Source organism: Pseudomyrmex gracilis, unplaced genomic scaffold (genome assembly GCF_002006095.1).
Source record: "Pseudomyrmex gracilis isolate BER0280 unplaced genomic scaffold, ASM200609v1 scaffold_45, whole genome shotgun sequence".
NCBI lineage: Eukaryota > Metazoa > Arthropoda > Insecta > Hymenoptera > Formicidae > Pseudomyrmex > Pseudomyrmex gracilis.
Window position 1 is genome coordinate 458,629 of NW_018020629.1, and position 14,706 is coordinate 473,334.

At 33.0% G+C, this 14,706-nt stretch overlaps 4 protein-coding genes across 5 annotated transcripts in view; all 4 read right to left on the reverse strand.

Annotated features, from left to right (window-relative positions):
• LOC109853301 (protein ABHD18) overlaps positions 1 to 1,175 on the reverse strand; it is a 9,753-nt gene extending 8,578 nt beyond the window's left edge. For both annotated transcript variants that reach the window (XM_020425250.1, XM_020425249.1), the window contains exon 1: positions 967 to 1,175. In XM_020425250.1, coding sequence (XP_020280839.1) covers positions 967 to 1,058 — 92 coding nt within the window. In that variant the 5' untranslated portion in view covers positions 1,059 to 1,175. The remainder of the gene's footprint in view (positions 1 to 966) is intronic.
• Positions 1,176 to 1,423: 248 nt separating this feature from the next.
• On the reverse strand, positions 1,424 to 4,538 carry LOC109853305. The gene is made up of 4 exons (XM_020425253.1): positions 4,029 to 4,538; positions 3,328 to 3,774; positions 2,946 to 3,212; positions 1,424 to 2,182 (listed from the first exon to the last, which is right to left on the reverse strand). Exons 1-4 carry the CDS (start codon positions 4,487 to 4,489, stop codon positions 2,086 to 2,088), a joined length of 1,272 nt encoding a protein of 423 aa, XP_020280842.1. The 5' UTR covers positions 4,490 to 4,538; the 3' UTR covers positions 1,424 to 2,085.
• A 1,546-nt stretch (positions 4,539 to 6,084) lies between these two features.
• Positions 6,085 to 9,801, reverse strand: LOC109853303. The gene is made up of 4 exons (XM_020425251.1): positions 9,270 to 9,801; positions 7,363 to 7,812; positions 6,991 to 7,260; positions 6,085 to 6,487 (listed from the first exon to the last, which is right to left on the reverse strand). Exons 1-4 carry the CDS (start codon positions 9,671 to 9,673, stop codon positions 6,313 to 6,315), a joined length of 1,299 nt encoding a protein of 432 aa, XP_020280840.1. The 5' UTR covers positions 9,674 to 9,801; the 3' UTR covers positions 6,085 to 6,312.
• A 1,536-nt stretch (positions 9,802 to 11,337) lies between these two features.
• Positions 11,338 to 14,309, reverse strand: LOC109853304. The gene is made up of 4 exons (XM_020425252.1): positions 13,537 to 14,309; positions 12,285 to 12,731; positions 11,870 to 12,136; positions 11,338 to 11,748 (listed from the first exon to the last, which is right to left on the reverse strand). The coding sequence occupies exons 1-4, from the start codon at positions 13,950 to 13,952 to the stop codon at positions 11,592 to 11,594; spliced, it is 1,287 nt and encodes a 428-aa protein (XP_020280841.1). The 5' UTR covers positions 13,953 to 14,309; the 3' UTR covers positions 11,338 to 11,591.
• Between the last annotated feature and the right edge of the window lie 397 nt (positions 14,310 to 14,706).

The window sequence follows — 14,706 nt, forward strand, 5'->3', positions numbered from 1 at the left end:
ATTCCAAATTATGTGCCTCCAGTTTGTGTGCTAGTCTCTAATTGTGAGCCCTCAGTTTGTGTCCATCTCAAATTATAAATATAAATTATAAGTTTCCTATTTGTGTATTTGTTCATAATTATGAAGTTTTAGTTAAATAAATGTTACAAAACTATATGAAACAAATGTATATATGTTTGTATTTCTAGTAATGATAACTATCAATGTTAAATATTTAAAAAAGATTGTTTTAATAATTTAATGCAAAGCAATGACTAATAAATAAAGTAATAGTTCATTGAAAGAAAAATACAAAATATATATTTTACAGATTTAGAGAGAGTTTATTAAAACTTCATCACTTCATCACTTTCACACTGCTATAGAAACGTAACAAGGTTACGTTTGACAGCCGGCTGAAGTACATAAATAGGGACAAGCCATGAAATCTTGTCCTTGTTTGTGAAAACACCATTTATTGCTAATAAAATGCTTTAAAGTGTCTTAAATTGCATTTTTTTGCAAAATCAAACCCTTTTCTTACGTAAAGTACATTTTAACTGTTGTACATCATTCAATATTAAATATTATATACTCATAAACGGTGACTTTTGCTTAAGGTTTTGGACAAGAAAAGCTGGTTTATCTGACGAAATCATAGTATAAATTTTTAAAAAATATTTACTATACTTTACATATTTATAAATGTAAAATGAACTATTTTAAAAAATCCATTGATATCATAACTATAAATAAAAAAATACTCTACTTATTTATTTTCACTTGTTTTTCTGTAATATTTATTTAAATATAAAGGCACACTAATCGGGACAGGCACACTAATAGGGACAGTTACCCTATATATATATATATATCTAACATCACGACGATAACAACGACATTCTTCTATGTATTTGTATTCAATTTAAGGCGTGAAATGCGCAGCGAGTGACACTGTAAATTGGAGATCAGGGTTAACTCGCTTACCTCTTCAAATTCTCAGGATTACCCCAACCTTTTGTAAAGAACTTCGTGAGCAATATGCTCCTGTAGACGGCGTCCAAACGGCTCAGCGGCATTGCGGTGAGTGAGGAATACGTGCCGAATTTTTATTGTCACGCACGTGACTCGCAAGATATCAGATATTCTCGCGTCCTATTTGCGTGATTTTACATGTTTCGTTAATTTTCAGCGTGCAAAAATCCCTTTCTCACGGCTACGCGAAAACGCGAATGTATCGGCTCCTTCACGCGGTTAACAATGCGCGCATATTTACAGCACTGACAAACACCGCGATGACATGTTATATGCACACGGATCATGCGTGTGAGAAGCTAAAGCGAAGACCAATCAAACGACGAACGAATAATCAGGCGATGCAACGGCGGGAACGACGCTTGTTGTGAGTTTCGCGCGTAAGTACGAAATGATTCAGCTTGTAATTTATTGTCGCGTTCAGCACAACTCAGTTCTCAGTATTTATTACTTACGCTACTCTTCCGACGGTTTTACATACATTTCTGAATGTTCTTTTCTCTGCGAAACATGGCGACTGCTTAAATCTGTCGGCAAATACATAAAATAAAAATCACCGAAAGACATTTAGCAGAAAATCTTTCAACAGTTACACAACAGTTTAGTCCGCTGAACGGGTGGAAGAAAAAAACTACAGTTTTGATAACAATTTTAGGACACAATCTTTATTTCTTACTTGTATGACAATCACAGCAGTAACAAGTCATTGCAATGTTAACATATTCTGACCCCTATATTTTTCCTTTTAATAGATAATAAACAATCACATTATAAAAGTAGCTCTAAAATAAACAATATTTAATGCTGAAAATTTCTTTATTTATAAATAATTTTTGTAAATAAATTTGCCGTCTAATATTTCTGATTTTCTTCAGAGCGTTGACGAAATAAGTAATTTAAAAAATCATAATGTTCACAATTGATATGTTGCGCAGAAAATAACTGTGTCAAATTTTACACAAAAAAACTCAAATATACGTACAACGTGATTAAAAAAGTTTTACACAGTAATAAAAAAATGTTGGGTGATAATTGTGTTCACCAATGTCAAAATAAGACAAAGTTCTTCGATTACTTTTGATTGGGTTTTATTTTAAATATGCGAATTATAAATTTGTTTATAACTTCTCTTACAATAGAGACCTTTAAACCATATTGAAGAATAAATCTGCAAATAAAAAAGAAGTAAAGTAGGTTTCATAATTCACTGAATATACGAGTGTTATGACTGAATATAAGTGTTGATGAAATTGAGAACGGATTATATTTATTAATCTTTTACATAGTGACAGAGAAAGATCCGTCTTATTAAAACATTCTAAAATAAAAATGTTCAGATCTGTCGAAGTTGTATATTAATAGTCTTCCAGAATAATTTATCGCACTATTTGATATTAAATCAAATATTAAAATATGCATTGATCAAAACAGATTTTATTGCCACGTATGTCAGTAATTTATGTTAATTATACAAAGCTTCAATGATGTTAAGTACAACACTTCAATGATGATTTCTACGTTGTCTTATAAATTTACTATAGTCGCGAATCTGTGAACATGTGCATTGACATTGAGATACATTGTGCAATAAAATGGACTATGAACAGACAACATTTATTATCATCAATTTACATAAGTGTTTCCTGTACCTAATGTTCTTTGTCGAAGCTACAATTTCGATCAAAACAATTTCTATAATGTCAGTCTAGTTCATATATATAATATATATATATATATATATATAAGAATCTAAATATATATTTGTTTTATAAAAACGTTCTGAAATAAAAATTTATTTACATACTATATGATATGACGCGCGCGCGTGTGTATATACATATATGATCGGTAGTCTATGTAAAAAAATTCTCGTAAAAAATTGATTACTGTATTAAAAATCCATCCGCAGTTATGCACTAAATTATACTTACTTGTAGATCTTGTAAGCGATCCATTCTGGATAACTAAGAGACGCGTATAAACGCGGCATATTTAGATCTAATAAATCCGTGGCGATCAGTAACACAGACTTGTAAGGCATATACACGTAAGGATAGAAATTCATAGGCTCGACTAAGCATCTCGTCATGTGCTCCCATTCAACTGAGGCATTCTTAAGATTAGACTTTACCCAATATTCGTAATAATCCCGTAGACGTTGTCTTATTTCTGCCAAATTGCCACGACAAAAGTTGTACCTGATGATTTGGTGTAACATTAGCGACGCAAGACAGAGTGTGCATAACAAACACAATCGCATATAAGGCATACGTCACTTATGTGCTCGTCTCCTCTCTCTCAAATATTACTTACTCGTCTTCTAGTCCAAGATAATATCCATAGCATCTCCACATATGACAGAAGGCTTCTATATCTTCGTCGGTTGCATTGTGCACTCCCATGTCTTGCGGACGAAGCACAATCATGCCGGCAAAACTGGCCTGCGTGACTGCTATGTCCGCATTATTTACACCTTTCGGTTTGTACGGCGAATTATCTAAAAAAGGATAAATACACTGTCCAGGTTTTTCAAAAGGACACGCCGCGGCAAAATCTTTCAAAAGCATCTCATGATCCGGACATCGTAACTTCGCGAGTGTGGCCGCGGCGTCGATTTGCTCGTTATCGAGCTGGCACAATTTGTTCTTCATTAACAGATGATATTTATTCGTAGTTTGCATGTTTTTGTAGGCTTGCGTTTCTTTGACCCAAGGTTCTTCAAGATACCAGCTAAGTATTCGCATCATAGTCAAAGAGTACCTTCGAAATTGTGCAAAATTATTTCGAGAAAAATATATATATCAGAATATAAATCTGATGCACAACATTGCTGATAACATATAAATAATTCGAAGTGCTCAGTACGTGTAATATGTCGCAAATAGCTTGATAATATCAAAGATTAAATATTAAAAGATTGTTATCTCTTATCGCGATTGTTATTATGTTTCAAAAGGAAAACTTTATGTGTTTTATGAATTATTAATAAAATTTATATACGCGATGTGAAATACCTTTTGAAACCCAATTGTAACGTATGACTCTTTCCTCCTATAATAATCGGTTTTAGACCATCCGTGAAACAATACACGTGAAGAAGACCGATCAGTTTGTTGACAATAATTGCCAGAAAATTTTCTCGTACAAACTTTTGTCCTCTTCGATACTTTTCTATATCTAGCCATTCGGGCGTCTCCACCGGAGATCGATCAAACTTAATTTGGCGAAAGACAGCGGTCACATATCCCAATAACGTTTCCGGCATATTTGGGTAAAACTTTCGAAGATTTCCGTTTATCCATCTGTATTGTTCTTTTGTAGTCCACGTATCGAAATCATCGGGAAACAATTTTGAATCAAATGTGCTTTTCATTAGCAACACTTGTTTTTCACATTCGCTTAAGTTTTCACTTTCGTTCGCCAACGGTTTTGTTATTTTATTCCCAAAACTGGGAGATTGAGATATGAGCGTCATTCTATAGTGCCGTTACAGTTTGTCAGTCTTCCTTTGCGCGACGTTATAGAAACGAGACTAACAAACTGTAACTGATATGAATGTACATACATTATATAAATACATATGCAGTAGTAATGTTGACGTAACTGAACAATTTGCAGGATATTTTGCAGGTAAATAATACTCAAAGCGGTTTTGTCCCAAACGTTTCGATTATATATTGAGTCTTCTTCAGTGGGTACTCAAATTAACAATAATTCACATCATATAATTGTAACAGTCAAATTATAAAATCGATAGAGTCAGTTGTCAGGGTCTGTCAATTTGACTGTTACAATTATATGATGTGAATTATTGTTAATTTAAGTATCCACTGAAGAAGACTCAATATATAGTCGAAACGTTTGGGACAAAACCGCTTTGAGTATTGTTTACCTGCAAAATATCTTGCAAACCGTTCAGTTATGCCTACATTACTACTGCGTATGATTTTCTACGCTGAATCGTTGAATAATTAATTATATAAATATATTGACGCGTTTATATTCAGATAATAAATATTCATGTACATACATTATATAAATATATTGACGTTTATATTAAGATAATATTCATTTTCTTTCTTTTTTGCACACGTTATCAAAGCATTAAATTAATAGTAAGATTTTTAAATCATACGTATCACTGGTGATACGTATGATTTATATGTATAAAACAAGTGCTTGAAGTATCATTAAAAATAAAAATATATAATTAGCAATGAAGCAAGAATTAACAATTAATTCTGTCATTATCTTGAATTGCGTATTGGAGAGTGATTGACTGAAATCAGAAATCAAAAGTTACTTGATAATTTGCGAGCGCGGTCTTTCTGAGATAACATCTTAAAGCAGTTTTTATTGCTACCAATTCATTTACATCGTTTTTTTAATTTTCTTGATACAACCGTATTTATTATAAGTAGTTTTTTAACATAATTTGTTTTGCGTATTTATGTTTTTTATGTCGCAACGTTGTTTCTATATTAACTGGATTAACAAATGTAGAGTTTTTTATGTCATTCACCCATAAATGTTAAAAAACAGAATAATAAAGTAAATATCTTTATACTCAATATATTTTGTTAATTAAAGCTTCATCATTGCATACATCGAAGTTTATGCTCCAGTCGTTTAGCAGGAATTAGCGATCAAAGCGGTGTAAGTTTTTGGATAGCGAGAAACACTAAGTAATATATTAATTTTTTGTCACTTATATATATAAACTATTGAGATTATTCATATGAAATTGAAAGCAACTTCGCGACACGCATATGATTTTAACATAAAAAAATCATCCGTACCAAAATGAGTGTTCTGTACTAGTGTAAGTATTGTTATGTTTCTAAGCTGTTTCTCCACGTTTTTTCACAGCAAACGTAATTGACAAAGAATTTGTATGTAATTACTTTTTAATCCGGACACTCTCTTTGTAAATGTGTGTGTGTTACACGTATTTAAATACTGATCTAAATGATTAGATAAATAGGTAGTTTATTATATAAAATGAAAAAAATCGTTGTTACAGTAAGGACTGAGTACAATTACAGAATATAGGAATAATATTAAATCTTTATTTATTACAACTATAAGGTTACACAACTGCAAATTCCGAATTTATATAGTCTAGATTGATACATATCGCCAGTTAAATGTAAAAGATCGTTAATAATTATTGCATTAAATTAATGTATATTATTAGAAATTATTAGAAAATACAAAACTATTATTAGAAACTATTATTAGAATTATTAGAAAATACAAAATTAGTACATATATATACATAGATCAAAAACATTCATCTTATGATATCTGCACGCGCTTGATCAAAAAATCTGGTACTTTCTTCTTCGATTTCTCATGAAGCTCTGCTAGCTTTTCCGGTTTATAGTTTAATGCTTTTTCAAGTAATTTGTTCGCAAACGTATTAAAAACAATTCTTATGATTGACACTTGAAGTGCACGGAATAATAGGAACCTAAAAATGTATTAATAATAAATAGTTAGATCATATCAAAAGTATTAAACGTCATCAAAAGAAAATGTGTGTTTCATTATTTACACAAACGCTAAAAAAAAACGATAATAAACATTCGGAATAATGGTTTTGAAAAATCGAGCACAAAATCTGACAAAATGCTAATCAATTTTCAGACACTTGTCTACACACAAGTGACAATGAAATTGATAATGGAAAACTAAATAAGTATCAGTGAGATGTTTTCGTCTTAATTGTAGTCAGATATACAGAAGATAAAAATAACATGTTGTTGAAACTGAATAATAATAACTAATGTCGGACGGATAACAGACTGGCCGTTAGCTGCTGATGGATTGTCAAAAGCAACATATATAAGTCTGCAGAAAAAATTTTGCGCTCGTCAACCCAAAACCATGATTGAATCCAAATATTTACTATAAGGGACGTAGTCTTATACTAATCGTGTATTTAAGTTAAGATACAAGAGTTATTATACTCACGTCCAGAATTTGTAAACAATTCTTTCTACGTAATTAAGCGACGCATGTAAATGTGTCATTTTTGTATTTATTGCATCTGCAATGAATAATAAATATACCTTGAAAGGTATATACAATAAAGGAAAGTAGTAGGGTAAGGATTCGGTAAAACATCTTCCGATATGCTCCAATTCGGGTGTGAAGTCCATGTAACTTGGTATTACCCAGTATTGAAAAAAATCTCGTGTACGTTGTTTTATTTCTTCGAGACTTCCACGACAAAAATTGTACCTGAAAGAAATTTTAGTTTTTTTTTTTTTTTTTAATAAAGAAATCATATCTTAAGTATACAATATGGAAAATTACGGGACATTTAAAAAGAAGTGCACGTACTCGTCTTTTATACCCAGAAAATATCCGTAGCATCGCCACATATGACAGAAGGCTTCGAGATTCTCATCATTCGCGTCATGTATTCCGACACGTTTTGGATGAAGCAAGGTGTGATATATTATCGCGCCTTGAACGCCCGCCATGTCAGCGTTATTGAAATCTATCGGTCTGTTTGGCTTTGCTAGTTCAGTGATCGCGGTGTAAGGACATCCGGTTTTTCCAAACGGGCAAAATTCTGCGAAATCCTTCTGAAGTATTTCACGATCCGGACACCATGGATTCGCGAATGTGCACGCTGCGTCGAGTTCTTCGCGAGTCAATCGCGACACTTTGTTTCTTACAGCTGTATGCATTCCACGTGTTGCCTGCATGTCTTCGTAGGCTTGTGTTCCTTTAATCCAAGGTTCTCCTTTATACCAATTCATTATTTTATTTATAGTCGAGCGATATCTGCAAAGAAGAGGTCACGTCAAAAGTTGCGAAATGTTATCTCATATCCGTCACATATCGAAATATACTGAACTGTAATTCTGTATATATTGAAATATAAGTGCGCACAATTATTTTTTGTATACGTAGATATACTGAAAGACTTTAAATAATTTTTTTTATCATAGTATCTGATGATAAAATTCCAGTGTTGTGAAAATTTCTTTTTTTCTTACATCGATCGAATTATACAATACGCTATGCATTCGGAATTAGTTTTCTAAGATTGTAATAAGTAAAATCTCAAAAAGCAGAAAATTTAGAAAATATGAATTTTTGTTTTTTTTTTTTTTCCAATTCAAGAAAAAACGTTATTTTACCATAGTTTGCTAAAGTCTCACAGAGTCTCAGCAAGCACACATGGTGTTCGACACTTTGCCCACGCAACTGATTTTGATTTACTCATTTAATTGGTTATTTTTTTAATATTAGTTTATTATTATTTTTTCTGTACCATTGTTACTTTACGTAACAATCTGGTATGTTTCGAGCGGGTAGGGCTACGAAAGTCACTAAAATGTCATCTAGACCAGTTTTTATGAGTTCCTCTTTGACTCTCGCTTTTAAGCCTCTTGCACAATGGAAGGAATAGCGATAGCGATAGAAATAACACCAGTTTTAAAGAGTTTATATCTATAAATAACGGTAGGAACAGCGGAATCTAACATATAAAAATACACATGTATCAATGCAGATCAGAAAACGAAATAAGCAATAGCGATAAATTTTCCGACGAGTTGGAATTCTGTGTCTGTTGCTTATCGCTATCACTATTCTCTCGCATTATGCAAGAGGCTTTAAGGCCCCGATTCAGTTCGCATTTCAGTCGATAAATTGGATCTCTCTGGGCGTCCACCTCCCAGAGCCTTGGGGAGCCGTATTCGACTGTAAGAACCGGCCAGAAACAATCTGAAGGTAAAGACTCGAGGGAACCTCTCTACTTGCAGACCTGACAACTTAGACTGCGAACTTCCAGGCCGGTTAATTCGGGATTATACTCGAATTAATTTTTAAAAACCCGATTTAGTTCGATAAATCGGTTAAAGGGAACCGGCCCGGAAAAGAATCCTTAAGTGGTGAGAGCGGATTCGAACTTGGGATCTCTGTGTTCGCAGCTCCTGGATTCAAGCCGCAAGATCACTAAGCCGGTACGTAACAATCTAACAAACAACTACTTATTATTTTCATACTCAAGCCAATAAACACAGCACGTATTTACGAACAGATAAGATAACAAAACTTTCTTGACTTTTGATCTTCTACACGCGATTGCTTAGTCAACTTATGCGTAGTTAACTTATTTGCATACACCAATACACTATTGATGAAAAAAATGTCACTATTATGCGATGGTTGCGTAAAATAAAACGGTTAACGTGATTGTTAACGCGTAAGCACGGAATTTTGTGGATCTTTACCTCTTGAAGTTTAAAAATGGAGTGTGTGACCGTCCACCAAGGATAACTGGTTTTGCTGCGTCGAGAAAAGTGCGCACATGCATAAGACTAAGTATTTTAGTCACAAAAATTGCGAAGTAATTGTTTTGCACAAATTGTTGTCCTCTGCGATACTTGTCCAAGTCCATCCAATCGGGTATTGCGAGAGAGGGAGTGTTATCAAGTTCGCAAAAAAAACCCGGAATAAAGTTATACAACGACTGCGGTATATTTGGAAAGAATTTCGACGCATTCTGCTTTATCCAGCTGTACTGTTTGTCTACGGTCCAAGTATCAAACTCGTTCGGAAGTTCATTCTGGCCGGCGTACGTTTTGAATAGATTTACGAATTTAATATTATTATCAAATGTATCACTATTTCCCATCTTGTATGTATTTCGAATAACTTTTTCACTAGCACTAATAATCGTAGGAAGCTGTAATCTGAAGTAATCTGAAATAAGAACTGATTAAAACTCTCCGTCGAACGGACAGAATATTACTAAAAATGAGAGCTCTTGCTTGCCATATATATATGCTTAAACGAGTTTCTGTAGTGTGTTGTAACACTACAACACTTTGATGCGAGAAAATGAGAAAAAAAAATACATAAGATATGTCCGTACATGTTATCATTTATTGTTTTTTTATCAACAAGAAACATATGTGTACTGAACTTAGAAATAGCTAAGGTTTTTACAGGTTTCCCCACCAGAAAAAGTTTCGAGTACATCATTGTAGAGAGGATTCACACACAAGTAAGCAGTCGCTCGCCAAAACGCTGAGCGGACACATAGCGGCTGCTCGCTTGTGTGCGTATCTCTACAACAATATTCTCAAGGTTGTGAGATTTGTTCTAATATGTTCTGCCAGTAACAGAATATACATATGCGCAGTGATATCACTGCGCATTTTATACGCGCACATATTAATATGTAAGATGGAAGTTCCACTTGCCGTTCGCAACGCTCATTAAATCATTTCATTCTTGTTTTACATCGAATGTTGAACGAAGATAAGTAAGATGAAAGTTCCACTTGCCGTTCGCAACACTTGTGAGCGTTACCTATCTTTGTTCAACGTTCGGTGAAAAACAAGAATGAAATGATTTCACGAGTGTTGCGAACGGCAAGTGGAACTTTCATTCTACATATACTACTTATCCATAGATAAAAGTAATAGGAAAAGGCTCTCCTCACGCGCGAAAAACGAATGGAGGGGTATGAGAAGTTACAGAGTATGAAAATTACGGAGAGATTCGACTGTATATATATATTTGTTTACAAACTACATGTGTACATGTGTACAAAGTGTGCCAAAAGTCTGGAAACGTTAAAATAACTTTAAATATATTATTACATACATATTATATAAATACTTTTTATTGTAAAATGCTCTTTATTTAATTAACGTAAATATATTTTTTATAAAATTTTGTTTTATTACCTTCGATAAGTTTGAAAACATCTTATGTTTTACGGACAAACATATGTCGGACAATAATTTTGTGGGATCGCGCTTGCGTAAATACACGTCAGAGAAACAGTACATCGTTTGAAGTTGTTCAATTATAGTTTCTGTAAAAGTGATAAACTATTTGATTCGCAAGTTGATTTCAGACTTCGTAAAAACGATAAAAGCTACAATAAGTATCGAAAATAAATAATCGCAAAACAAATAACAATAGACAAACAACAAACTAGAGCTCGAAATTCAATTCTGAGTGCTTCGATGTATAAAAGACTGTCAAATGTATAAAGGTACTTTTGAAAGATTTAAAATAGTCAAGTCCTATACAGACAGAATTGAAAGAGTGTGCAAAAAATGTTATTTATAAATAAATAAAATGCTTTTTATAAATAAATAAAATGCTTTTTATAAATAAATAAACTTTTTCATTAGCACTATGTATTAATATTTATTGCTTTGTGCAACAACAGTTGTCTCAACTACGTGAACTATCAAAATTCGTTGCGATGATGAGAGAAACAACAAAAAATTTTTTACAAATTTTCCATAAGAATTTTAAATACTTTTACAAAAAAACTAATGAAATTATGCTTTTTCCATAACATTGATGGATGAATATTTATTAAGTTCTCCTTAGAGTTACATTTTCTTTACATCACACCACGTCAATCTTAATAACTTACACACTACTTTAAAAAACTATTTTAACTAAAATACCTTAACACTAACTTATATATCCACTACCTTGCAACTAAACTAATTTATCCACACACGCATGCGCGTTTTATCCTTAACCATTATAACATTGGTGTATGTATATTACTATACAGGCTTTTACGCCTTTGTTTTTTTTAACTGTTTATTTGATTGTTCTTGAATTTTTGCTAGCTTTTCTGAACTGAAATTCGCCGCTGCATTCAGTACGTTATGCATTATTTTGTTAAAGATATATCGAATGAAGGAAACTTTTAAACCATGACGTAGTAGAAATCTGAAATTATTGAAAAGAGGAAATCTTAGAGGATTATATTACTGATGTAATAAATTCTCAAATACTGAGATCAGAGAATTGCTACTGCGCGACAAATTGAGTTTGTCACTAGGATACTCACGTCCAACTTTTGTAAGCTATCCATTCTGCAAAACTGAGAGATGCGTATAAATTAGACATATTTAAATTTAATATGTCTGTAGATAATAATACCACTACTTTATAAGGCGCGTACACGAGAGGATAGTAATTGACAGATTCGACGAGACATCTCGTCATGTGTTCCCATTCCGGTGAAATATCCTTCAAATTATAAATTATCCACTTTTCATACACATCTCGTGTACGTTGCTTTATTTCATCGAGGCTACCACGACAAAAGTTATACCTAGTTTGAATATAATATTTTAATACCAATATATGTAACACATAAAAGTATTAATAGTAGAAGTATTAAATATATAGAAATTCACGAGAGAAAAAGTGTGTGTGTAAAAACTTGCAAGTATCATATAAAAAGTTACTATAGGACATACTCATCTTCTATTCCGAGACAATATCCGTAACATCTCCACATGTGAGCAAAAGCTTCTAGATCTTCATCAGTCGCATCATGTATTCCAAGATATTGCGAAAAGAGTAGAACCATACTTGCGAAACTACATTGAACAACTGCCGAATCCGCGTTATTTATTCCTTTCGGTTTATGCGACGATTTGCTCATCACGATGTAGGGACGGTACTCGATCTTCTGAAATGGACACGCAGCAGCAAAATCCTTTAACAGTAACTCGCGATCGGGACACCACGGTTCCGCAATATTAGACAAATTGTCGATTTCTTCATGGGTGAGTTCGCGCAATTGTTTTCTCATAAAATAATGCATTTTACGTGCGTATTGCATGTCGTTATAAGCTGCTGTTCCTTTGATCCATGGCTCTCCGTTGAACCAGCTTAAGATTCGTCGTACGGTCGACAAATATCTGTTACATTATTGATAATATCTTAGAAAACACTCAATTATTAACGCATAAATAATCACGAAAAGCATGTACAAAGCGTTTTACAATCACATTTTTATTATGATGCATGTAAGAAAATATAATCCGCAGATTATTATTGTCTGAACAAAACATATATGTCTATAAGTGCGACACTGAATGTCTCATTCTTATGCTCAAGAAAATTGTTTCTTGAATACGAGACGTATAATATAGCACACGATAAGTGTTTTTATTAAAACTACTTTATTAAAACACGATAAGTGTTTTAATAAAAACACTTATCGTATATCATTATGACTGTTAAGAAATGTTCTTCAAGCTTCTGCGGCTATACTGGCTGTATAATAATAGTATAGTATTCAAAAGATAATCTTATGCTATTTTCTTTAAAATTATCGCACTCGCGACCGCGCAGTGTTTTTTTTTCGGTCAATTCTGTATAAGAAAGAAAGGAACCTTTTTAAAATAAACTCTTGTTACACACAGTGCGTGTCCCCCCGTCCTTTTTACTACTAATAATCAACAGTGACTGATAGACGTTTCCGATGACATAAACAAATTTATATGGACAAATCCACCGTAGTATTAACTTTTATGAAAATTTATTTATTTTTTTTTCAAATGTCAAACAGTCTATTAAAAGTTAAAACTACGGTGGATTTGCCCGTATTTAGGTAGCGCGTAGATGGAATTTATATCGTTAAAATGTTAATAACATGCTAATGCCAGGACAACTGTCAAACTGACTTTCGATGAAGAGAGAAGAAAAAATATAAAGAAATACCTTTTGAATCCTAAATATGGCGTGTCTGAACGTTTTGATACAATCATTGGTTTCAGAGCATAGTCGAAACTGTAGACCTGCATAATTCCCAGCAACATGGCAATTGCCACCGAACCATAATGATCGTTCACAAATTTGTGTCCTCTGCGATATTTATTCATGTCCAACCATATAGGTTTTTCCAGTAGCGATCGGTCATAATTTATTTCGTGATAGGAGGCCGGTAACAAGTTTACCAAGGATTGTGGGATGTTTGGAAAGACTTTAACACTATTCTCAGTTATCCAGGTACATTGTTCTCGCAGTGTCCGATTGTCGAAGTCGTCCGGGAATAATTTCCGATCGAATGCTTCTTTGGCAAACTTTACATATTCAACGTCGTTCAAATGTTGCACTTTATTCTTTGACTCTTCCATTATGTTTGCACAAGTATCATCAGCAGTTATACTTCACTGATAAATTTTTTGATATAAAACTACAGTATATGAATACAGTACGATCTGTTATAAAGTATAATCTGACATCAAAACACTCTTTGGCAGACAATTCCTACTAAGAATATATGATTGAATCGCGTTATTATTATCAACGCCACTATGGTAGTGGCGTACTCTCACTATCTCGGTGTTGGCCAACAAGATACAAGAACTGCCATCTATCTGTGCTCGGTTGTTCCGATTTGCAAAAGAATGCAGACATATTATTTTTTGTCTCCGTGTCTTGCTGTCTAGTTGGCTTGATGGAAAAAAATCGAAACATATATGTATACAGAATGATTTGCAAACTTAAAAACAAACGCAATAGTTCGAGAGCAAGGTTACTTTTTTTTCAACCGTAGCACGGATAGCTTCCACCTTCCTGACTATATATATATTAATGGTTTATCTTTAATTGCAGTTGTTATAAATCGACATGACGCTCGTTGAGAACAAAAATCATAATCATTTTTATCCTCTCTCGCGTTTATTCTGCAAATCTGCAGATTATCTGAAAATGTCTTCAAGAATAACATGATTTACGTCAACAGAATGCAAGCAATTATGCAGAAGATTGCATATTAGTATGTTATTATATATGCAGAAGATTTGTATATCAGTACTATAGATTGTCTCAACGGAATACCATTCAAAACACCTTTGACCAAACAATATGAGAGATTGAGATACCTAT